Source organism: Zootoca vivipara, chromosome 15, assembly GCF_965207765.1.
Source record: "Zootoca vivipara chromosome 15, rZooViv2.hap1.1, whole genome shotgun sequence".
NCBI classification, from domain to species: Eukaryota; Metazoa; Chordata; class Lepidosauria; order Squamata; family Lacertidae; genus Zootoca; species Zootoca vivipara.
This window is the reverse complement of record NC_142598.1, coordinates 4514681-4540152: the sequence shown is the minus strand read 5'-3', so window position 1 is coordinate 4540152 and position 25472 is coordinate 4514681. Positions and strand designations below refer to the sequence as shown.

Here is a 25472-nt window from a genome sequence, read left to right as displayed (position 1 = left end):
TTGTCTTTCAGAAGTTTTTATTAGTGCACATTATTTACAGTGAAGTGAGCTGCTGGTTTCATGTCTCATCAGTCCGAAACAAAATCTGGCACTGCCCCCTTTCATGATCTGGACCAACATAAGAGTCGCAGGACTGCGAACCTCCTCCCCTGTCTCCTCCTCCTTAGTTCCGTCGGGGGGGGGGGGAAGGTCTGAGGCCCGTCTGAGTCCCATCCTCTCTTTCCTCTTCCCTCTCTTCCTGCATGAGGAGCAGTGGCTCTTGGATGTTGCCAAAGCTCTGTCACTCCCTCTCCGTCTCCTGACCTTCCCCTTCCGACCCTTCGCTTTCATTACTGCTGGGAGATGGGCTGCTCCTGATGAGGGGGGGCTGTTCCCTATAAGCCCTCCCCCTTACAAATACCTTCCCGCTTCACCACTTGCAAACACACAAGAGGTTCCTTGCCAAAGAAACGCGGGAGAACTGAAAGCCAAAAGTCCAGGCGGGCGCAAGGGGTGTACACAGGACTCACCACAATGCTAGGCTCTGTCACCGAGATGTTGTTGGGCTCAACAAGCAGCCGCACACATTGAGTCAGAGATGCTGTGAAACGGTGAGGCTCTGCAGCGCGGGGACACTCGCTCTCTCTGCAACACCTGAGCGGCAACAGAAACAAGGCAGCTTGGGGAGGAGGGGAAAGCAAAGGATAATTTCACAGCCTCGCATTCTGCCCCTCTCCATAGCCTTCGGCCACTGCTGCCACCAATGGGACTGGGGTGGGGACAAAGGTCACAGGGACCCGCTACTACCGGTAGAGGAACAGAACTTCTTTTCAAGGCACTCAGTGGACCAGACTGTCTCCTGATCTGGCAACGGAAAGCAGCACACACGGAAGGAGCTTTTGGCAGGGGGAAAGTTGGCAGAGGAGATGGGGTGGAAACAGAAGCCAGAGAAGGCTCAGCAGTTCAGGTGTGTTAGGTGTGCAGTTCAGGTGTGTTGGGGGGCGGGGGGCGGAGGAAGCTACTGCTTCCGCTCCAGGGCCCTGGAGGCTTGTTAGGCTTGTCAGTGCTGGAGGGAACCAAAGGAGCTTGGGGAGCTGGGGATGGAGATGCCTGCCTTGAGGAAGGGTTTGTTTGTTTGTTTGTTTGTTTGTTTATTAGATTTATATCCCGCCCTTCCTCCCAAAGGGGCTCGGGGAGGCTAGAATGAAATGCTGCCCCCCTCCTCCAAGGGTTGGCAGGCGGGAGAGTGAAGCAAGCAAGCAAGCCAGCCAGCCAACCTCATAGTCAAGGAAGAGAGAGACCATGCTGGGTAGTGTGGAAAGAGGTATTTTCTGCCCTTCAGCCCCAGCCCTCTCCTAACTCCCTCTGTGGCTGATTCAGAGAGCACAGGATTGAAAGTGGAGGGAAAGAATTGGCTCAGGAGTGGAGGAGCAGCCCTAAGAGAATCAGCAGCTCCGACTACTACCGTACTTTCTCTCTCTCCTTTCCTCTCCCTCTCCACTCCCCAAACCCAATACTACTGTGTGTGGGGGGGGGGGGTGTCACCTCCGTTCTCACTCTTTCTTCACCCCCCTCCAAGCATTATCACTTAATTCTATATTAAGCTAGAAGGTGCAAGTTGCTGTGCCAGGTGCTGAGGCAGTGATAGGGAATTGGGAGGAAAGAGGGAGGGCAAAGAAAGTAGGAAAATATCTGCTAGCAGAGACACAGCAGTGGCTGGCAGGGTGGGGTTGGCCTCTGCTCCATCCCCCCCCCCCAGCTCCACTCTGCCTCCTGCAGGGTGGTGGGATATAAAATGCGGGAGAGACAGGAGGCATTGTTGCTGCAGGGAGGATGAAACTCAAGCTTGCTTTCAATTGGGGGGGGGGCTCAGAAGACTCCCATGCTCTCCCCCCCCAGCTGCCCTGCTCAATATGACATCGAGTGACGGGTTGTGGGAGTGGAGGAGAGCAGGAAAGAAAACCCACCCCCTCCCACTCTCTTGGAGGGACAACCGCTGCTATCTTCTTCTTCTTCTTCTTCCCCCTCTCCCCCCTCCCCAAACCCCCTCTAACTCTTCTTCCTAGTCAGCTCAGTGCTGGCAGATTTAATAGGATTAAAGCTCCTGCAGAGCCTAGATAAGGGGGAGGAGGGAGGGAGGGAGGCCACAGCGGGAGGGAGGAGAGAGGGGATCTCACACTGGGCTGCCACCTCCCTACTTGATCCCCCCAACATGGGAGGGGGGGGAGATAAAGCAGCATTTTTGAGGGAAGGGGGTGCTAGTGTTGGATCACGGATTCTTCACCTGCCAGCCTGTACAATGCATCTTCTGGAGCATGTTAGGAAATTCTCTCACCTGTTGTGCAGGACACACCAGCCGCAGTGTGGGTCTCTGGAGCCCAGGCACTCAGCACAAGATGAGTACTGTTCACAGTTTTCCACGGGGAGCCGAACCACCTGAGGGGAAGGGCTAAATCATTAGACAAGGCCTTCCTTCTCCTCTTCAGAATCACCAGGTTTCAGGGTTGCTATTCCTCTCCACCGCTGCCCCCAGCAAAGCTTCTGTGCCTTGAGCAGGTTCACAACAAAGTCAAAATCCAGCAGGTGCAGGTTTCTGTTACTGGGGAAGGCACCTGTTGAATTTCTGCCTGCTGTTAAACTGCACAATACCCTGGCAGCTCTGGACAGCACCCATCCTCCCATCCTCCCAGTGGCCCTAACCCCACAATGTGCCACAACTCCTACAAGCCTCTTCCGCAGAAATCATACTCTTAACCTCAGCATCTGATCCCCTTTCACAGGCAGCACTGAGATTCCATTCAAAATGTCAAATTTCACGGCTCCCTCCTCCACAAAAAAGCAGGTTTTGCCTCTTTGCAGTTTTAGGGATCTTGTCTCTCCAGGGAAAAGTTTTGCCAAGAACCATCCCCACCCCCAAACACCCCATTTCCACCTATTGTCCCTAATAATGCACTAGAGATTTTGCCTCCCCCTCTTAGAAGGATAAAATACCAACTAGTTCCTCTTAATAGGCATGTTTTAAACACAGTGAAATATATGCAGAGTCAAATTGCCCCGCTCTTAGCACCGAGTGCTAAGAAAGATGTCTGGGATGTGTGCCTTTTATAGGTGGGAAGACCTATTTCTCTAACCCCAGAAGTGTTGGTGGCTGGTGGCTGTAACTGCTCAGAAATGACTCTGATGGAAAATAATTATTCACAAGCCTTCTTGCACTCATTGCCTCATGTTCCAGCTTAAGGCCTGGCTCAAATTTTTAAAAAACCCAGTACCAGTTAGATTGGGGTGGAGAAATTCAGGACTAGGGCCCAAATGCAGCTCTGCAGCTCTCTCTCCCCCCCCTCACCCCCCTCCATGCCTTCCTTGAGGGCTTCTGCCCTATTATTGAACACTGACAATGCCTCTTCCTTGCCTGTGATTTGAAATGTAGTATGAAAGCAAAACTGTTGCCCCACCCACTTTCCCCCTGACCGCACCCACTTTTGCCTCCGGCCCTGTCCACCACTGTCACGTGGCCCCTGGAAGTTTGCCCACAAGAGAATGCGGCCCTCAGGTCTGTCCTCTCAGCTGTAGTGCCACAGAAGCCACTCCATCCCTCGCCCCCCCTCTCCCTGAGGCTGACCTGTCTCTGGCTGAGCAAGTAGAGGTGGCGCTGGTCCGGACTCAGGACCATGTCGCGCAGCAGCGGCTCCCCAGGCATCACAGGCACAGACTCGTAGAGATGGGCTTCGTTGGGGTTGTCCACACACACCTAAGGAGTGCAAGCGCATGAGCAGCTTTCTTTATATGCCAAGTCTAAATATTCTTCTCTTCTCACCACCACCACCACAAACTTCCTCGGGTCACAATCCAGTACTTAAGGGGGTTTGGAAAAACTGGACTTTGTTGGCAAACAAAAAGGTGTGAAGCCTGAAGCTGGGTTAGGATTGCAGCTCGGCACTCTTCTGATTCGCTGGGCGGCACTGTAGCAAGTCATGCTCTCAACCTCGGGTTTTTATAAGTTATAAGGGCAACAGAAAAATATTGTTGTTGTTTAGTCGTTTAGTCGAACGTTTAGTCGATCCCCTTCATGGATCAATGCCTTGTCGTGGCGAAGGGGCTTGAATAACTCAGAGAAGCTATGAGCTATACCATACCAAGGTGGACAGGTCATAGTGGAGAGTTTTGACTAAACGTGATCCACCTGGAGAAGGAACTGGCAAGCCACTCCAGTATCCCTGCCAAGAAAACTCCACGGACAAAGACAACAGAAAAATATAGTGGAGTATATTGTGCCACTGAGAGCTACAGAGCTGATAAGAAAATGTTTTGTATATGGTGTCAGAAGTGGGATATTGTTACCTTGGAGGAACTGTGAACTGTGAAATTGAAGGAATTAGCAGCGGAATATTATGGTACAGGACATTCAGAAGCCCCCCCCCCCAACCCGGAAGACAAAAGCCTTTTGCAGGTTTATCTCCTAAACCTGGTGGTCAAATGTTTGTTCCGAACTATGAAGCCTGCTGAAAGGAGCACTGCATCTGGGTTAAAATTTCAGTCATACACTGGCTGGATAAACCACCATCTCCAAGACGGCTGCATATTTCGGGTGCCCTATACTGGTATGCTGCTGCTGGTGCACGTATACCACAGACATTCATTTTCCGGTGAAAGTTATGAAGGCTGCATGCATTAAAAATCACAGCAAAGATTCAGTCTGTGTACACACACACACACACACACACACACACACACACACACACCTGGAAGGGAAAACTACATGTGTGCACACCCTTCATCACTCAAAAAAAAGTTTTTAAAAAAACAACCCAGAGCTAATTGTGACCCTAATCCACAGTTCCCAATTTGTCAAATGAAAATGGTATTTGCTTTCATCTTTGTAACACCCCTTCCAGTGTAGTATACCTGCACAAAGTGTGCCTCACTAATGCTAAAGGAAATCCACTAGCAACATGCGGCAGGCAACCTTGGACTCAGTAAAGCACCTAGCTTGCAAGTTGCTTGGAATGGCAAAAACTGGAGGGAATGAATGGACAGATAGATACCGTAGATAGCTAGATGCAACGTGCCTAGTTGGCTACATGCCCTGAAGTATAAAGTTTATGAGAAATTTTGTACTGAAAAAGCAATCAGGCACCACAAGAATGTTTTTTGAAGGGTCTGGATTACATAGCTGCTGAAATTCTCAGTAATCTAACACTCTGTGCTATGCACAAGACCCCACACCGAATTATACATTTGGGAGTCTCCAAAGATTAACAGCGCTGCCTATTTAAAGGTGTGTGTGTGTGTACGTTTAAGTTTGCAATTTGGGAGGGGCAAAGAGATCCAAAGGTGCATCCACTGCTGGATACCTTCAAGACGATATTGCAGCGCATGCGCATATATATATATATATATATATATATATATATATATATAAGCACGTATATTTGAATCTTCAACAGGCATGCCAATCATGCTGAAGAGGGTCAGTGTAAAGGATGTAAGGCCAAATCTAGCCCCCTGAGACGTACTAGTGACTGCTGTTTGCCCACAGAAGCAATGTGGGCGGATGGTGGTAGCAGCAATGGCAATAGGACTTGGTACTGGGGAATGAGAGGTGCTGCGTGAAGCAATTCAACTATTTTATTTTGAAAGCAACCAACCACTGTAATCTGTAGGCCTCTGCCGCTATGGAGGCCTATCCATCAACAGCAGTTCCCCATCCATAGTAGCAGAAAACCAAAAAATGGAGCAGGGTGCCAGTGGTTTTGGATCTGCCGGATCCAAACCCCCATGCATCCTCTGATGGGCCAGCTGGAACTGATGCAGCAAAAAAAATTACATTTTTTTTATTATAATAATAAAAAAAACAGCCCCCACCTGCTGCCCCGACCAGAGCTAGCTGTTAGGGCTTCCGATGGGGCGGAGGATCAGCCACTGCTGAGCTGCTGGTGAACCAGTAATTTTGCTCTATGAAATCTTGCTCTTTGCAATTTTGTCATTCTGCTTGGCTTTGCAAATTAAAAATAGGCATAAGATTTGGACACAAGAGGAGAATTGCAGAAGTTAATCAAAATTTCTTCCATGCAAAAGGGAGTTCGTGATTAATGTTCCCGTTTCTTTGTCTTAGGCTGTTTTTCCAAGAGACATTGTTGCTTTTGCAAGCTAAAATAGAGACTACAGTACTTGGTTTTATTTTGATTCTTCAAATAATAAAGTCTATTAAAAATCTGAATTACTAATATTTTCAAAAGTCACACAGCAGAACTTAACACAATTTCTGGAAGTGAGTCATAACACCTAACAATTTTCAGAAATCCAATAACCCCTTCCTCACAAGCTTCCTCTGACCAAGGCACAGACCCCTTTAATATTCTGTATTAGCCAGTGTGCGCAGAACCCCCCATTAGCACATGTTTGCACCACTTTGTGCAAAAATATTTCACTTCCAGCTACTAGCTGCATATCACAGGGGAAGTTGTACAGTATGCATTTGGCAAATTACCCAGGAAATACTCTCTCACAGAGCCCAGATGGAACTTGCAAGGCACTTTCCAAAATGGCCCCAGAGCTTGAATGTGGCCTAGAGCCTAATGTCACTCTGCAAACAAAGCATGTTGTCCCTCTCTTCAACCCCGCAGTGGTCCCAAAGAGTTTCCACTATGTTTTCTTAAAATTCACTTTACTAAAAAAAACCAAGAGTCAATAATTTTGACAGTTATTCAACTATTTGACATTTGGATTTTTGAAAGGGTAAAAGGAAAGACATGTTACTTTGCAGTACATATAGTATTTAGCGGTGTGACTTTTTAAAATAGCATTCTGAACTTTTGGGACAGGCTGGCGAAACTGTGGCCCTCCATATTTTGTCAGAAGACATCTCCCACCATCCCAGACCACTGGGGAGTCGGGAGTCCAACAATATCTGGCAGGCCACAGCTTCTCCACCCCTGTACTGTACATACAGTACAGGCAAAATATCCCCCTCTTTTAAAGAAAAAACATTTGGTTATTCTGCAATAGCCAGAATTGGTCCTACAACCATCAGGATGCATGCTTCTTCCTGTAGAGTTTCAGAACACTTCTGGCATTGATAATGGGATGTGGCCTTTTATGGCTTGAGCCACTTAACTGCCCAGCAGTTCCATGGTCAAGTCAGCCCAACTATTAATGGTTTCCAAATTGATCTTAAAACGATAACTTTGAAACACTGTGCAAAACATTAAATATAATTGATTCACCTATGACTTGGGTTTCCTGTGAAGTGTTGCTAGAATTCAAAGGCAGCATCAAGAAGGTCCAGCGGAAAGAGAAGAGGTTGGAGGAATGGGGCAGAGCACTGCTCTTCAGCCTTGGGCCCCCAGATGTTGATGGGATACAACCTTCGTCATCCTGACTGTTGGCTAAGCTGGCCAGGGATGTTGTAAGTTTTAGCCCAACACCACCTGGGGGGACCCATGGCTGAAGAACTCTGGGGGTAGAAGTTGACTCCAACTGCTTCCCCACCCCACCCCACCCCCACCATTATTGTTTTGCTACCTAGCTGGGTCTTGAAAGATGTTCCAGGCTTGGGTAGTGGCCCTTCCCGACCAGTAAATCCCACACAGGGCTGCTTCATTTCTCTCTCTCCCTCCCTCCTTGTAATGTTATTTTGAATTGTTAACATATTTTATTGTATCCCTACTTCGGGAATCTGACAGGAATCTGAAAAGCAGTCTAAAAATAACCTCGATAAATAGCCTGGGCCTGCGCTGGCTTCCAAAGCGGTGTGTGAATAAACTGAGCAGAACCATTTCCTCCTTCTAAAACTCAATAAAAGTTCAATCATGAAATAGATCTGTTTGCTGCTATTCTATAATGAGGAGAATGTACAGAGCAACCCTAATGACGTTTACTCAGAAGTCAGACCCACAATATCCCCAAAGGATTGCAGCCTTAATCGCATCCAGCAACATTTATAATCTGGAGAGATAGTAATGGGAGAGGGATGGAAGAGGTTCGGCAGCTCTGTGTGTGTCCCTCTGTGCACACATGTATAAACACAGAGAAGTGTAAACACAGCTCCTAGAGACCTGGGGTTGGGGGTGAAACTTGAGAGACTCCGCTGCTTGTTTGCAATGTTAAAAAAACACACACACCAATGAATTGCCAAGAACAGGTATAAAATACCACATAATTTTGCAGTAAATAAGGACAACTGGGCCATAGGCATCTATGTTTCCAAAAACAGACACAGAAACAGAAGGGAAGGAAACATAGGTTGTCTTTATTCGGAGCTCTCCTCTAAAAAGTATGAAGTAAAAAAGGGAAGACTACAGTCAGGGCCGAATTTAGGTCTGATGAGGCCTTAAGCTACTGAAGGTAGTGGGGCCCTTTATATAGGAGCCTACACAACACAAAACACTGTTGCTGTATGTAGGTCTTATTTTATTTGTTTTTTTATCTTATATTTTGGAAATGTACACCCAAGTGTTTCTTTTCTTTAAAAATTTTTTGGGGGGCCCAAGAGAGTGGGGCCCTAAGCTATAGCTTGTTTAGCTTATACGCAAATCTGGCACTGACTACAGTCCTTGGAACCTATGCAAACTCTACAAAATCACCTCAATAGGCATCTGGCAAGTTTGGGAGGGGAGAGAAGAGTGGGCAGTGGAGAGGCAACAGAAGGAAGAGAATCCCCTCATCCACCCCCTCACAGGTTCATAATGCCCCAAATTTGCCACCACACTACACTAAAAGGTAAAGGTAAAGGGGCCCCTGACCATCAGGTCCAGTCGTGTCCGACTCTGGGGTTGCGGCGCTCATCTCGCTCTATAGGCCGAGGGAGCCGGCGTTTATCCGCAGACAGCTTCCGGGTCATGTGGCCAGCATGACAAAGCTGCTTCTGGCGAACCAGAGCAGCGCACGGAAACGCCGTTTACCTTCCCGCCGGAGCGGTCCCTATTTATCTACTTGCACTTTGACGTGCTTTCGAACTGCTAGGTGGGCAGGAGCTGGGACCGAGCAACGGGAGCTCACCCCGTTGCAGGGATTCGAACCGCCGATCTTCTGATCAGCAAGCCCTAGACTCTGTGGTTTAACCCACAGCGCCACCTGGGTCCCTACCACACTACACTACACAACCACAACTCCATTAGAAGTGCCCACTGCCTGTGGTCTGGGAAAGAGACAAGTTGTCCCTAGGACAGGTGGTGGGAAACTTGAGTGGAACTATCTTCTAGAGCAGAGGAAGCCTCCAGATGTTGCTTGACTACAACTCCCATCATCTCTCACTAGTGGCTATTCTGGCAGGAGCTGATGGGAGATGGAGTCCACAACCACCAAAGGGGCACCACATTGCCTACCCCCTGCCCTGGAGTGACGTGGTAACCTCATGGGCTGAAGGGGGAGCCCTGGGGCAGAACAGAAGGATGCTTTCTGGAAAAAAGTACCTACAATGGGGAAGATTCTCTCTCTCTCTCTCTCTCTCTCTCTCTCTCTCTCTCTCTCTCACACACACACACACACACACACACACACACACACTTGCCCCCAAGAGATTGCTCAAAGGAGCTTTCATCCTGGCCAACAAAGCCCCATTGAGCCTCCCCCACAAACCAACCAGGCCCCTGGGGGTCAGTGCAGTTGTAGAGCTGGAGATTCAGATAGGAGTCCTCTTCCCTTCCCCAAGGAAGGGGATAATGGTCCTTTTCAGACTGGACTGGGGGAACAGGCAGGTCACCCCTGGGTGAGGCTCCAGGCTGCACAGCAACAAGGCAATTAGTGTATTGGAGGCGGCAGAGGGGGATCTGGGAATGGAAAGGGAGACGGAGGGGCTACCTCCCTGCCTCCTGCCATCCTAATTGAATCGCCACCGTTTGCATGAGGGACAGAAGGGGGTCGTGACCTCCCTTCATGCCCCCTGCCAGGAGTTCAAGAGTTTAAACAGCATTTCTCTTCTCCCTCTTCCCCCACCACAACAAGCTGTAACTCAATTCCAGGCCACCAGCCCCAAAGACCAGACGCCCCGTACACTCCCAAGGACCCTTCCACTTCAAAACTGACCCCACAGCTGGCGGGGGGGGGTGGAAGAGAGCACGGGACAAAGAGAAAACTGAATTGGGAAGCTGGGGCTGGTTTTCCTCCAGAATCAGAGTAGTCAGGAGGCTGAAACACCCACATCGCACCTCGAAAAGGCCCACCCTGGGCCAATTTAAAACGGTAGGTAACCCAAAGAGCGAGAAGCTAGGAGCCCAATTGTCCAGTGAGGACTGAGGCACAGCAAGAAAGCGAGATTGAAACGAAAGCCAACATACAACCAAGGCACTGTTTAGGGAGGGAGGGAGAAAATAATAACATAAAATAAAAAGAGAGGAGGGCAGATGCAGACAGATGATGATGAGAAAGCATCCTGTAAATGCTAAGAAACACATTGTGGCTTCACATGCTCCAGAGATGGAAGATGTTATCCTAAGTAAATTATGGGGCCACATCCTGGTGACAAAGGGAACCCTGAACCTAACTGAGGATAATTTATAGCTTTAGGTCTGCCAGCAACATCTCCTTCCCAACAACCACGCACACACTTGCTGCAAAAGGCAACCAAATCAGGGTGGGAAATGCAGAAAAGGAGGGGAGGATTAACCCGGGCGGACATGCCCCACCAGGCAACATTACCTGAGCTTCAACCTCTGCGACCCCAATGCCTGGACACTCCTCCCCTGACCCCTCCAGCTCTTTTACAGTGCACAATTACAATCTCCGTCTGGCTCTGCTGCTCTCAGACTTGGAAACACCCTCCCCCCCCAGCTAGATGGAGGAGGGGTGCGCCAGCTCATGAGCCGCCCGGTTAATATTTAATGCGCCAGGTCTGTTGGGCACAAGCCTCTGCAAAGTGGCAACTAATGGCAAAGGGTGGGGGCTGCCAGTAACAACAGCTTCTCTCCCACCCCCACTGCACAGCAGGCAATGCTTGGGAGGTTGGGTTGAGAGAAGAGGTTTTCCATAAAGAGAAAGGGCATTGCATGCCTCCTCAGGTGCCCCTCTAGCATATTTCCCTAGATCTAGAATGTTAAGGCTTATGGGTTGTTGGTTTATTTTTGGGGGGAGACAGTAACCAGCAATTTACCTGGGCCTTTGACACTTGAAATAGAAAGACCCACCCGGTTCTTCCGATTGGAAATTGTTTTGACTGGTTAATATTGTATTTTTATATTGTTGTATCCTGCCCTGAGACATGGAGAGGAGGAGAGTAAGAAATCCAATGAAATAGAAGTCTGTCCAGCGACCACCACTGTTGCCAGATATGTTTCCGCATTGCAACCCCCTCCCCACCTCAAAGTGTAATTGTGAGAGGTGTGGGACGGTTGCCTGGTGCCCCATGGGGCACGGCCCAATTCCTGAGCATGCAGCTCCTAGCATAAACTAATTTTATTCTCTTGGCACTTTCTTGCCCAACTCTCAGCACAGCAAGTGGAGGATGTGATACCAGAAGTGTGAAATTAATTAAAAATAAGAAATGCACGCGGGTGCCTAAGATTTCCTGGAAGCTGCTTCCACTCTTGCCAGCCCAGGTGTGTGAAGCCCAGCTAGGGAGATTGCAGGGATGAGAATAGGGCACTCAGAACATAGTCAAAACAGAGATACTCAAGATATGTGGCCACAAGGTGCAGAAAAATATAGTCTCAGCAAATGCATCATTCGCATTCTACAGCCTGCCACTGACTTTTGTTTAAAATTCTAACAGTGATACTTAGGAGTTCTGGATGAGATTACACAAGATGTGCCCTTCTGTTCTGGAAAAAAGAAGGAGAAGACCTGACCACATAATCAGTGTTGGAGGGTGCATTTTTCTTTTTCCTGGTGAAGGTAAAATGATAGCATAACCCCGCTAGTAACAGAAAACTCTTCTATAGTTGGAAATACAGTAGCTGTGCCAGAGAGGATGGTCCCGATTAGGGGAGGCTTCTGAGGAATTTTAATTCATTTACACAGACCCAGCTCAGATTAAGACCATGATGTCTCATAGGAAGCTGCCTGAATCAGAGTTGTCTACAACCACTTCTGCCCTCCCATATTCTCCCTCCCCACCCCTTTCCCATACACTGACGGAGAGCATCTCACCTTCTTGAGGTTGCCCGCACGCGTTCCAATGAAGACAACCGAGTGGCCACGGTAGGTGTAGGCAGCAACGCTGGCCATTCCCTCCGTCTTCTCCTCCAGCAGTGGGAGCCCTTCAATGACCTGCAGCCCCCCTAGGGGCTGGTTCAGCACCAGCCCACAGAAGTTCCCATTGATCTGCATGGGCTGGAGACAGGGAGGCAAGGAGGCGAGAGTCAACATCAGATGGGATTGGGTGCCCTTTCACGACAGAGCTAGAGTTGGGTACAAAATGGCACTCTATTCCCCAGCAACTCCTATATTCTAGAGCCGAGATGGCGAATCTGTGGCCATCCAGAGGATGTTGGGCTCCATCAGCCCCAGCCAGCGGTCAGAGATGATGGCAATTGTAGTTCAATGACACCAGGGGGCCACAGGCTCCTCATCCCCATCCTACAGTGTGTTTGTGCCTCAATTTTCAGAGGAAATGTAACAGGTTTTATTCACAAGACCCAAAACAAGACTTAATGGGTTGTTACATGTAAGTTCTGGGGCAAAATGGGACCAAGGAGGTTGAGAGAATGACAGAAAGGACCTAAACATCTGTCAAGCACCAACATTTTGGGGAGGGGGTGTCCTATCCTCGGGGAACGGACAGAAACTAGCAAGTAGGAACGGGGGGGGCAGGTGGGTGAAAAGCCCAAATCACGCATCGTACCGTGTTGATGCAGGGCAGCTCTTTGTTGAGAAGCCAAGGGAGGGAGAGCCGGCCTTCCCCTCGGTAGCAAGACTGGATGCGCTCCCGGATGCGCTGGTTGACCTCATCCAGCGTGAAGAGGCAGAGGAGGCTCTCGCGGGGCGGGGCAGCGCGGTTCTTCTGGCCTTGGGAAAAGGCGGCGTAGAGCACATCCTGCCCTTCCGCAATGCCTAGCGACCGGGCCAGCTCGCGGCCTGCCTTGGCCAGCTGTGCAGCCTGCACAAGGCGGTACTCCACGCCATCCTTGGAGCAACCCAGCGGGAACTCCACGTAAGAGTAGAACTCTGTGTCATTGGAACACAAGCGCACGATCTTGGAGGAGAAGAACCGCTCCCCGCCAGTCACGCCTGGACCACCTGGGCCTCCTGCCGGCTCCAGCGGGGTCTGAGCCGTGTCCAGCTGCAGGGTGAGGAAATACACAAAGCCACCGGAGACAAATGCAGAAACGTAGTAGATATCGAAGGCCGGGTAGAGCGAGAGAGTGTCCGAGGGTACTTTGATCTGGGAGGAGACAAACTCATCCTGATAGACGAGACTGAACATCTCAGGACTGCTGGCATCGGGGGTCAGGCGGCGGCTGGAGAGAGTGGGGAAATACTCTGAGCGCCCCCCAATGGATGTGCCCACAAAAAACTGGCTGGGCTCCCTTGGCTGCTCCACAATCACACCAACCATGGCGTCTGGCTCGCGCCCGCCAGAAAGATAATGCTCCTTGCGCTGGTGCGGTTCCCCCAGCTTGGCCAAATCATCCAATCGCAAGAGCTGACACACCCCTTGCCAGACGCTGCCACAGGCCACCAAGCGGCTGCCAGCGTAGTCGATCAGCAGCAGCTTGTTGACGTTGTCGGCGGGGGCCAGGCGATGAGCGCAGAGTCGCACGCCGGGCGGAGGGTAGCAGCGGGGGTCGTCGGGCACCGGGCCCGTGGTGTGAGCCCGCAGCTGGGTCAGGTTGGCCGAGAGCTTGAGGATGCGGTTGATGGCCCCAAGGTAGACCTCGCCCGTGTCATGGTGGACAGCCAGGTGTGTGAGGGACAGGTCCGAGACCGTGAAGGCGGCGCGTGGGGACAGCACGCCTAGGACAGGTGGCGGCGAGGAAAGGAGGATCACAGCTGTAGTGGAGGCCGTAAGCAGCAGCCGCCACATGATCACCAGGGAGTTGCCTGGGGTCAGGCAGGGCCAGACACAGGCAGCTCATTCAGCCTGCAAGTGGGGGGAGGAAAGAGAAGAGGAAATGGTGGTTAAGCACCAGTCCAACAATGTGCAGCAAAAAGGCAAAGCCTCCACCAGCAGAGCAAAAATGACATGTTTATGTGTGTGTATAATCGGCTGCCATCCAGCACATCAGGAATGAGGAACTTGTGTGGTCCTCCAGATCTCGCTGTGCTATGCCACTCCCATCCTCCTGCTGGTGGATGGGAGCTACAGTCCAGCAACATCTGGAGGGGCAAAGATCCCCCCATCGTTGAGTGGAACTCTCCTCCCAGGAGGCATGCAGGAAGGATTGGGAAGCCAGGTCGCGCACCACTTACTTGGAGGGTTGCTAAGAAAAGGAGTCTCTTGGAATTAGGTTTACAATTACTAATGCCAATCTGAAAATCTCCCTGGTGCCCCTCCCCAAAGGGGCTGCAAACGCGTAACAGCACCTCTTGGCTAGAGATCTGGCTAGAGATCCACACTTCCCCACCCGCCGCCGCCCCAAGTAAAGAGTCACAGCCGCCAAGGAACTCGTTTTCTTCCTTCCAACACCCTTGCAGCTTCTCATTAGCACCCGCCATGCACAGCATGAAACAGCACCCACAGAATTGAGAAGCAAGCACAGCATCTTGCATCACATGCACAAGCAGACACACACACACAGACACACCTGCAACAATGAAGAAAAGCTGAAGGCAGCAATGCCACCTGTCACACAAAATGAACAAAGATGGCACTAACCAGAGATGGCTCCCCTTCTCGTTCCCAAGGATTCTCTCCACACAAATATCCCAATATCTACAGCAGGAGCTGCAGACTCAGGCCCAGGGGCCAAATGTGGCACTCTAAGCCTCCTCTGGGCCACACAATGCCTGGCCTGCTCTACACCATTGTCAAGCACTTTGCCTAATGAGAATGTGTCTTTGAACTGAGGCGATGCCTCTCGCTTGCCAGGGTGTATGGAGACATGGAGTTTGTGTATGTGGGGAAACCTCTGGCTTTTGCATGGCTGCTGTACAAAGGTCACGCCTTACACCTTCGCTTTCACTTCTGTTTCCGCCCACCATTGGCATGTGGCCCCAGGAAGGCTGCACAGGAGGGAATTTGGCCCTCAGGCTGAAAAGGATTTCATTATGCCTAGCCGTGGCGTGGTACCAGACACACAGTCCTCAGAGGACAAATCCAACACACCACAGATCTGGATCTAGCCCTGAGGGATCCTCCAAGGGGAGGACCATTGAATAAAAAGCTCCTCAGGGCTCCAGAACGCCAGCACCAAAAGGTTCAGGCTGAAGACTGATAGCACAGCACGTGTCCACAGACTGTGGGGCTCGAGAAGAAAGCTTTTCAGGTGAGAAGCAGTGAAGCTTCTGAATCCCAGTGGCTGGAAGCCACAGGAAGAGAGAACACTCTTGTATGGGTTCCGCTTGCAGCCTTCCGACCAGCATCTGAGTGGCCATTCTGATAACAGAGTGCTGGACTAGACAGGCCATTGGCCTGATCCTGCAGTATCATCTTATGTTCATCACCAGCAGTTGTGGTTAGGGTGTGGTCTAGGAGGCCAGAATATATCAGGTCTCCCATTTGAACCTTCCAATTGCTGGAACCTCCATGAACCTGTGCCCAGGTGCCCAGCCTTGCTTGACTTGTACAGTATTCCTTTTGGTATGGACCGTGGACTATACCTTGACCTTGCCTTCCAATGATACTTTGAACCTGGACTGATTCTTAGGGCTTGAGAGCTTAGCACCATTATCCCAGCTCCCCTTGGCGAGTTTTTTTTGCATAGGTGTCTTATACCTCCCTGGATTGGGACACTGGCTCTCAACGGCACCTGCTGGAACTTGACAAGTCCACCACCCCTGATCCTTGCTATGTACATCATCACAGCGCCACCTCCAAACAAATACTGTAGGGCCCCACTGAAAAATGATGTGGGCAGGCAAAAAGAACTTGCCCATGCTGCGCTGCATGTTGATGGGAGTCTCATTTACATAGGGCCCTCAGCCACTGCATGCCACTGCCAAACCTGCCTCAGCTACAGATCCCTAGCATGTTCACAGAAGACGTGCAGTGGCTCGGGGCCCCAAATAAACGGACTTATAGGCATGTGCAAGGCTTCAATGGAAAGTTCTTGCCAGTTCACCTCATATTCAAATGGGGCCTTATGGGCTGGTTCATAGATCATAGAATCATAGAATCATAGAGTTGGAAGTGACCACAAGGGCCATCCAGTCCAACCCCCTGCCAAGCAGGAAACACCATCAAAGCATTCTTGACATATGCCTGTCAAGCCTGATGGCTCCATCATCAAGGATGATGGCTCCATCATCAAGGAGCCATCTGCGCATACTGGAACATGTGCAGAGGGCAACTAGGATGATCAAGGGTCTAGAAGCCAAGCCTTATGAGGAACGGTTGAAGGAGCTGGATATGTTTAGCCTGGAAAAGAGCAGACAGAGAGGAGATATAATAGCCACCTTCAAATATCTGAAGGGCTGTCACATGGAGGAGGGAACAAGCTTGTTTTCTCCTGCTCTGGAAGGGAGGACTTGAAATCATGGCCTCAAGTTGCAGGAAAGGAGATTCCGACTAGACATACGGGAAAAACTTTCTGACAGTAAGAGCTGTTTGACAGTGGAACAATCTCCCTGAGGAAGCTGTGAGCTCCCCTTCCTTGGAGGTTTTTAAGAAGAGGTTGGATGGTCATCTGTCATGGATGCTTTGGCTGAGATTCCTGCATTACATGGGGTTGGACTAGATGACCCTTGGGTCCCTTCCAACTCTTCTATGATTCTATAATCAAGGCAATACTCTGTATGTCTGAATGAGCTAGGAAAATAGAGATCAACCTTATAGAGCTCAACCTTCAACCAGCCCTGTCTTGTTTTCACTGAATGGCAGCGACTCTTCAGGGTTTGGCAGTCTTTCCTAGTCCTGCCTGGAGATGCTAAGGACTGAACATGGGACTTTCTGTAGGCCAGACAGTCTTCCTTCCACCCCCAACTGTAGGCCATAAACCACATTTCCCCATCACTTCAAACGCAATGATTTCCACCAGACTGGCATCGCACATTCAGCTTAAAGAGGCCAAGTAACAATAAACCAAGCACTGTGGTTTTGTGTGTGAACTAGATCCCTTGTGCCTACAGGCCTTCAGCTGCATGTTGCACACCATCCAGGTTTCAGAAAGCTCCCATGCTTTTCTGGGTTTTTTAAATTCATCTCCCCAACTTGTCGATATGCCATCCCCAAAACAGCTCTCTGAAAACATTTGTGGTCACTTTCTGCCCTTCATATAGAAGATCACAGCTTTCACACTTCAGGTGAACACATACTATCCCCACACTTACAAATTCAATGGCTCCAGCTATTAGCAAGCAAGGCAAATCTATCCTTTTACCACTGGCTGCAAGTATGAACTGGTGGCTAACGTATGCATTGAAGCAGGAATGGGCAAACTGGTAGCCGTGGGCAAAGGCTGGCTGATGAAACAATTTTACCTGCTTCCCAGAGGCCCTACCAAGCACTATTCTAAGGTGTGGTATAAACACAGATCAGTTTCTCCTAAGAAAATAATGTTTTTAAAATGGAGAGAAATAAAGAGCTACTCTACACTTTAATGTTATAGCCTTGTTTTGAGCCTAATACCCTGTGATGGTACTTCCCCACAGGGATAGCAGCGCTAGTCTTCTGCAGCCAAAACCATTATCTTGTGGCACCTGAAAAACCAACACTTTTAAGACAAATTTGTTAGTCTTAAAGGAACTACAAGACTCTTTGTTGATAGAGACTTGCAGAATTTATCATAGAGTCTAATCTAGAGACCAGAGTAGCTCAATATAATGCAGACACATAGCTTCGAATCTACACCTATCACACAGTAACACCTCCCAATATTCCTACCCAACTTCCCATGCTATTTTGGACTTCTTGTCCACAGATCACAGAACTGTAGTACATGCACTCACATACACAAAGCCTCCAAGCGCCCCCAGAGTGAGGCCTGCAAGCTTACAGAGTGAGGGAGGCCAATTAGATCATCAGTACGCCTAGCCCAGTGTCATCTACTTAGACTGCCACCACTGAGCATACCGGTACTTAAAAATAGGGATGTGTATGGAGCTGTATGTGGTCATGGAGAAACTATGTGTTTGTGGTTTCTATTAAGTGTGGTGGGAAGGGATCCCCCCCAATTAAGGGTCATCCAGCAACCTTGCCCCCCATTCTTCAGCTGAAGTGGAACAAACATGCAAACCCTATACTCAAGCCCGCAATAAATATACAATCACATCTTTACACACTCTCTCCTGCTGTGGATATACACATTCCAGTGGCTTCCGACTGCCACCTTGTCCCTTCCCACCACACCAAGGCACTGAATCAGCCCCACCCACTATGGTGGCCCCACAGCAGACCACCTCACAACATCAGTACACACCAGCCTCTCAGCCTGTCTCTCCAGTGTGCATACACAAACACCCCTTTTCATTCAATGCAACCTTCTGCGACCCAAACAAACCACAGACCGCTGGGTTCTCTCTTCATTGATATAGCTCCTCCAACAAGCTATTTCATTCCTCCTCCTCCTCCTCTTCTCCCCCAACCCAAATGCTCAGCCTCTCAATCATCCACCTCAAAGTAAGGAGAGAGAAATCTCCCTTCCCACATACCAAGCTTCTCTCCCTCCCCAATGCATTTTTGTGTACTTCTCCCTCCTTAACAGGCATGAATTATAAGCAGACCCCTCCCAGAAAGAGGCCTGGAAGAAGCACCGGGTGGAACAGCAACCATAACCAATCTAAGACCCAATACATTATTACGCCCGCAACCAGGGAGGGAAGTAGGAGGAACAGTCTGGGATCAACCAATCTTCCTGCCAATAGAGAGAGAGAGACCAACCTGTTACACACACATTTCAGAGTTGTCCATCAAATACAACACTGGGCCTTGGAGACCAGGGTTCAAAACAACATCACAGCCATAAGGTCCTCTAGGGGTGAGCTTAATCTCAGTTTTCCCACTCTGCAAAATGGGAACAATTGGATTTCACTCACGGATCTTTTGTGGGGATTAACAAAATAAGGAAATGTTTTTTCCCCTTTGCCTTTTTTTAAAAAAGCAATGCATTGAATTAAAGGTACATGCGAGCCTACAGCTCCTTCCTCTCTTCCATTCCAGAACACACCACCATCAATCAAGTTGACCCAATTCCCAGAGCTTGGAGACCCCTCCTCGCAAAACCTTAAAGCCTACTCCCTTGAACTCCAAACAGCCATCATAAAGGTATAGCAGGAGGAATTCTGGCCCCTCCAGCAGAATCCGCATCCTCACCAGCCCCACTAAGATAACATGGTTGGAAATTCCTCCAGTACAAATGACTATTATTATATTTTTGGTTCCAGGAATGACGAGAAGGGGGGGGGGTGATTTTCGTTTTAACAAAAGCAAAGAACCAGATACAAACAAGTCCACCGGCAAACCGCGTACAATCGCCAGATCGGGGCCAGCGAGGTGATGTCTATGTTACCTACTAAGCGAACGCCGCCACCCCCCATACACACACACACACACACACACACACACACACGCAAGTCAACCCCAGCTGGAGTGTGATGGGCGTTAGCCAGGCTCCTCCACTCCGGATCGGGCTCCTCCAGGGTAAGGAATCAAATCATTGTGTGGCGGGGAAGAAGGAAAGAGTTGATCTCTTCCACACACAAACACACACTCAGCTGGTGCCATCTCAAAACGGCCAGCCTTCTCTGACTTTGCATTCTCGCCCATATTCCCTTACCTGTTCTTTTCGCCTCCCCCCTTCTCCCGGCCCCGCTTCCTTCCTGTGACGGCCGCCCACTTGCTATGAAGCCCCTTTCGCAAACCAGAGGGAAAGGCGAGGAACCTCCCCGAACCGCAGGTTTAAAAGACCCGGCGGGGGGGGGGCAATGCAAGAAGCGCAACCACAAAAGAGGGGTGGGGGCAACAGATGGGGCGTCTGCTGCTGGCACAGAACCAGGCAGGGGCTCCCCCGCCCTGTCTAGCAAAGACCCAAGTGAAGGGAGGGGGAATCCCACTCCACCCCCCCCCCCGCAGGATCAAACCACCCTTTTCTTTGCGAACAGCCACGGCGTTCCTTGTTGCTCGAAAACGATGCAGCCCGGTGCTGCGATGGAGGGGTGAGTGGGGCGGCCATGTGTGGGGTGATGCCTCCCTTCCTCACCTCCGGGTCCCCCTAAACCCCTCGGCAGTTTGCGCGGATCCAGGCTGTACCTGCCCGCCGTTCGCTCCCCGCCTGCTGCTTCCCTCGCCTCCGTCTCCAGCCGCCGCTGTTGCTCAGCGTCTGCTCCCGCCCCAGCCGGTCTGAGCCCTTTAAACGCGGCCAGAACCATTAAAAGCATGGGGGGGAAGAGAAGGGAAGGGGCTTGGGGAAAGGGGCGCTCCTCGAGCCCCTTCCCCAACAACTTCCTTACCCGGTCCTTGAAACCTCTCTTCCCCGATTTTCCTTTGCGCGAGGCCCCCGTCCCTATTTTTCAGCTAAGGGCAGCGGGAGAACCGTCTCTCTCTCCTCCCCGCCAAGGAGTCGCCATGCACGTGCACCCCCGGCCCCTGGAATGGTACCGCCCAGGCACTCATTCATCCAGACCCTTGAGCGGCTGCCAGTGCGAGAATCAGGGGCGTTCGGCAAGCGCCTCGCTCCCGCTCTTGCACACGCGGAGCTGCTGCACGGGTTTGTTTGGTTTTTTTGTAAATAAGTGCCCAACCTGGAGAAGGGGGCAAACGCTTGCGAAGCCCACGAGGCAGCCTGGCTGCAAAAACGAACACTCCCCAGGCAATCGGTGCAAGGAGCGCACGTGCGCAGCTCCTTCTCGCCCTCCTCTGCTTTTGCACTCCTATTTGCAAGGGACAGTTTCGCGCGCGCCCCCGCCCCCACCCTTGAGCCATGTACCCTGGAGAAGATGCCAAGAGTTACGCGGCATGAGAGAGGAAGGCTCTTTTGTGAGCAAGTGAAGATTCTAGGATAATAAATCCTCCGTCTCTCTGCTGCTAGAATCCTCGAGCCTCCTTTCATATTTATTTATTTATTTATTGGGGGGGTGGAACCTCGTGAAAAGAAGCGAAAATCTGCTGGGTGGAGGGCAAAGGGGCTGCCCCCTGGTTTATAAATTCCCAATTACACCCCTTCCCGGCCCTAGGCAACGTTGCTGTGTGTAAGGCGCCTCCTAGTGGACAAACCGGACTAATGCTTCTGTGCTCCCCCCACCCCTGCCTAAAAAAAGCAGTGTGCGGAGGGCGGGGGAAACACCAGTTGCACGTCTGGAAATGAGCTTGCCCCCCAATGACACACATAAGAACAGCTCTCCCAGTCCTAGCCATCTTCTCGCCACCAGACCCCCTCTCCAGGCTCCCCGTGCCCTTTCCCCGCTACAGACCCCAGATCTCTCTCCGCACCCTTGTTTTGGCTGCCACTGTTGCTGCCGCCGCCACTGTACCAGCCAAGGCACGTTGTCATGGCAACGGGAGCCAGGAAATGAGAGATGATGGACGCCCCCTTGGGTGGCGGGAGGATGATGGAGAGAACTGGGCGGTGGGATGGGTCAAGGAGGGAGAGGGGAGATAGGGGCGTGGGTCCAGCGTAGGTAATGCGGGAGGGGGACGGGCAGGATGGAAGCACGGGCTCTAGAACCATTGCCCCCCCCCACTTCTCTCTCGAATTATATCCCAGGCTCGGTCCGGTCTTGTACCTCCTCCTCCTCTGCCGGGTCCTTCCGTCTAGTATTCGCTTGCTCCGGATGAGCTGCAAAGCGCACAGGCTCGAGGGCGGGGGCTGAGTTAGTGTCCCGGCTCAGAAGAAATGGGGAAGGACTCGTCCCCGTCCCGTCCCAGGCTGGGATCTAAGGGAGGGGAAGGGAAGCGGGGCCGTGGCCGGCCGGCCTGCCTGCCTGCCTGCAAGGTTGCCGCTGCCTGGCACCGCCAGCGCCCAGAAACCGCGGAAACTCAACCCGCCCGAGGCCTCTGATGAGAACCAGATGCCACCGCCGTCGCAGCTACCGAGCCTGGCAAGGGCCGCGTCCACGTGGGCTGGGCGGGCAAGGCGGCCGGGCAAGCGGCGGGCAAGGGGTGGGATCTCGCATCAGGCAGACGGACGGGGGCGCCTCGCTCTCTTCCAGGTGAGGAGGAGCGAGACTTCATTCGAACCAGAACCGGATTTCAATGCGAGGTGTCTGTGTGCCTCAGCCTAAAAACACACAGATCACTTAAAGCATAGGAGCCAACTCCCAGCCAACTCCCCAACAAAATATTATTGCCATTCAAATAGTGTGTGCGTGTCATGTGGTCGATTATATGGGGCGGGGCTTACTTGACCCCCAATTTATTGAAGTTGGCACCCCTGGTGACGGGAGAGTGCCTCTGAACATATTCAGAGTGCACCCCTCTCCCTCTTTTTGTTTGCTTGATAGCCTACAGCAGGGGTGTCAAACTCAAATTCATCGGGGGGGGGGGCGCATCAGCAGTTTGGTCACCCTCAAAGGGCCGGTTATATCTGTAGGACTATGTGTCCACTCTTTATTATCATAAATTATTGTCACTGCATTCAATTATTACTGGGTTTTTTTGGTAATAATGTAAGTAATAACTAGCTCTGAAAGCAGAAACATAGTCAGAATAATGGCAAGTAGATATTCAAATGTACAATTATTGTACAATTTATTGAAAAATGATTTTTGGTAACTGCACTGGGTGGTGGAGGCTCGCTAGGGTTTCATGCAGGAGCTTTGCAGAGCTGCTGGTACCTGGAGATGCTGGGGTCCTTCTGCATGCAGGACAGATGTTCTGCCAGTGAGCCACCACCCTTCACCAAAGGGACTGGCTGAGGTTGACTCACTGGAGCTGCTCTCCTGGTTCCAGGGTTTAAGGGCCAGAAGTATAAAGCAGCATCCTATGTTTCTGAGGAGAGGGAGAGGGAGGGGAGGGGAGGGGGAGGAGGGAGGAGGGAGGGAGGAAGGAAGAAAAGAGGGAATGGGAGGGAGAGAGGAAGGAAGGAAAGAGGGGAGAGAAAGAAGAGTAGGAAATAAGGAAGGCAATAAAGAAGGAAAGAAAAAGAAAGAGGGAGAGAAGACGGAAAGGGAGAAAGAAGGAAGGAAGTAGAGAGGGAAAGAAAAAATAAGAATGAGGGAGAGGAAGAAAGATGGGAAGGATAGGAAGGAAGGAAGGAAGGAAGGAAGGAAGGAAGAAAAGAGGGAGCAGGAGGGAGAGAGGAAGGAAAGAGGGGAGAGAAAGAAGAGTAGGAAATAAGGAAGGGAATAAAGAAGGAAAGAAAAAGAAAGAGGGAGAGAAGACAGAGATAAAGAAGGAAGGAAGGAGAGGGAAAGAAAGAATAAGAACGAGAGAGAGGAAGAAAGAAAGGGAAGGGGGGGGTTGCCGCCTTGATTCAGCGCCAGAAAAGAGTGTGAAGGGGCCCAGGGGCAAAAAGCATTTCCCGTGCAGCGTGAGGCAGCGGGTGTCCGTTTTAGGAGACGTGCGTAAAGCCTCAGAGTTGCACGTTCATGAGGCTGAGCCGCTGCTGAGCTCACGTTCATGAGGCTGAGCCGTGGCAGGAGGAGGAGGAGGTGAGGCAAGAGGAGGAGGAGGCGGCAGCTTGCCGGGTCGGTGCCCGGCAGCGCCATACGGAGAGTCCCGAGCCTCTGGGACGCAGCAGTGCTCTGTAGCACTTTGAATCCTCCTCCTCCACGCGGCGCTGCTGGGTGCTTTGTCTGTGCTGCTGCAGCAGCAGCCGTTTCCAGGCGCCGAGCCGTGGCAGGAGGAGGAGGATTCAAAGTGCTACAGAGCACTGCTGCGTCGCAGAGGCTCGGGACTCTCCGTGCGGCGCTGCTGGGCGCTGACCTGGCAAGCTGCCTCCTCCTCCTCCTCCTGTGGCTCGGGGCGCTCCACGCAGCGCTGCTCCGGCAGCCTTTCTACCCCCCCCCCAGGCCCCAGCTGTTTGTCGGCACTTTGTCGGCGCGGCGCTTCAGCAGCAAGGTCCCGCTGCTGGGTCCCGCTGGCTGGGGCGCTCGGCGGGCCACATGACGAGGTCTGGCAGGCCGGATTTGGCCCCCGGGCCTTGTGTTTGACACCCGTGGCCTACAGTCACCCACACAGACCCGGAGCAAGGTAGAAATTTTAGGCGTTAACCACTCAGGGTAGGTGGAACAAGAGTAGGTATATCATTTAAAAAAATTATTGCCTTATACAAGATTTAGTTATATAAGTTAGTTGATCTAAAATAAGTTTAGATGAAACAAAAGAATAGAGAAAAATCAGAATGGAGCGCTGAGCAACTGGAGAAAAGTGGGTTTCTTGTATGGCACAATTCTTGGGATTTGCAAATGTACCGGTATGTGTAGAAGGCAAATCCTTTTGGCTCTTCGGAAATAAGCACACAATAGCAGAGTAATTCCCACCCACCTACACTTAGAATGAATTGCTCCATAAATTGACCAAAATAAAAGTCTTGGTGGATTGTTTCTCCCCCCTGAAAGTTTGTTTTATCCTCCATATACCACAAAAATGTGAACTCTCTCTCAAAACAGTGGTTTAATCTAGGGTTGCTTGCTATGTTCCTGATTTAGGAAGCAATTTTCTCCAAGATCAAAAGGTTTCAAATCATTCCAAACAAACTATCAATAGACGGAGATCTGCTTTTTCCTTCATGCATACTGCTCCCAGCTGAAATTTCATTGCAATTAATAGCCTTTTTCAGAGGCCTAATGCTCTCCAAGATAGTAGACATGGATCTGGGCCGTACCTCTTGAGACTTCAGGTGGGCTCCATTGATGGAATGCACATAGGGGGCTCTAGCCTAGGCCTCACCCTTCTGATATTAAAGGTTCACAAGAATAAAAGCAACATAAAATTGCTGAGTTGGAAGGGACCGTGCGGGGCATCTAGTCCGACCCCCTGCCATGCAGGAATCTTTCACCCTGAATTATTTCTGTGCACACCTCTTCCTCCCCCCTCACCCGCTTCACATATTTTTTCTAAAACATACCCCACAATATTTTGTTTTTTTATTTATTAAATTTGTATATTGCCCTTTATGTGAAGCACAAAAGTACAATATAAAAACAAAACAAAACAAAACATAGTATTTCCTGGTAAGGAAAGTGCTCCACAACTACATAGCTGCACCAAACCTCTAAAGTCCTGTTCGGATCGTGGTGGTTTTATTTCAGATCCCTCAGAAGCAGCGGCACATCTACTATTGTTTCTTTTTAATGTACAGGGATGATAATAATGATTATTTGGAGCATGCAGTTATGTGAGCTAATTGCAGCCTGATGTGGGAACTAAGGCCTAAAACAGAGATGTTCCGATGATATTGGATCCCCTTCAGCCCACACCAGCATGGCCAAAGGCCAGGGAGGATGGAGTTGTAGGCCAACAACATGTGGGGAAACACATGTTCCCCCATCTCTCAGAGAGAGAGAGAGAGAGAGAGAGAGAGAGA

The 25472-nt window shown here is 50.7% G+C and overlaps 1 protein-coding gene across 6 annotated transcripts in view; it reads right to left on the bottom strand.

Annotated features, from left to right (window-relative positions):
* The window catches only part of PLXNA3 (plexin A3), a 72606-nt gene extending 50758 nt beyond the window's left edge, over positions 1 to 21848 (bottom strand). For 4 of the 6 annotated variants that reach the window (XR_015947294.1, XR_015947295.1, XM_035140302.3 and 1 more), the window contains exons 1-6: positions 20258 to 20335; positions 12755 to 13993; positions 12061 to 12243; positions 3599 to 3727; positions 2315 to 2415; positions 510 to 633 (exon numbers count right to left, since the gene is read on the bottom strand). Coding sequence is in view for 4 of the 6 variants with exons in the window: in XM_035140302.3 (XP_034996193.2) it covers positions 510 to 633; positions 2315 to 2415; positions 3599 to 3727; positions 12061 to 12243; positions 12755 to 13936 (1719 nt within the window). In the remaining 2 variants the exon portion in view is untranslated. Of the gene's footprint in view, positions 1 to 509; positions 634 to 2314; positions 2416 to 3598; positions 3728 to 12060; positions 12244 to 12754; positions 13994 to 20207; positions 20336 to 21729 lie in introns of those variants that run through there. The other 2 variants (XM_035140301.3, XM_060268870.2) reach the window with 2 other exon arrangements.
* Between the last annotated feature and the right edge of the window lie 3624 nt (positions 21849 to 25472).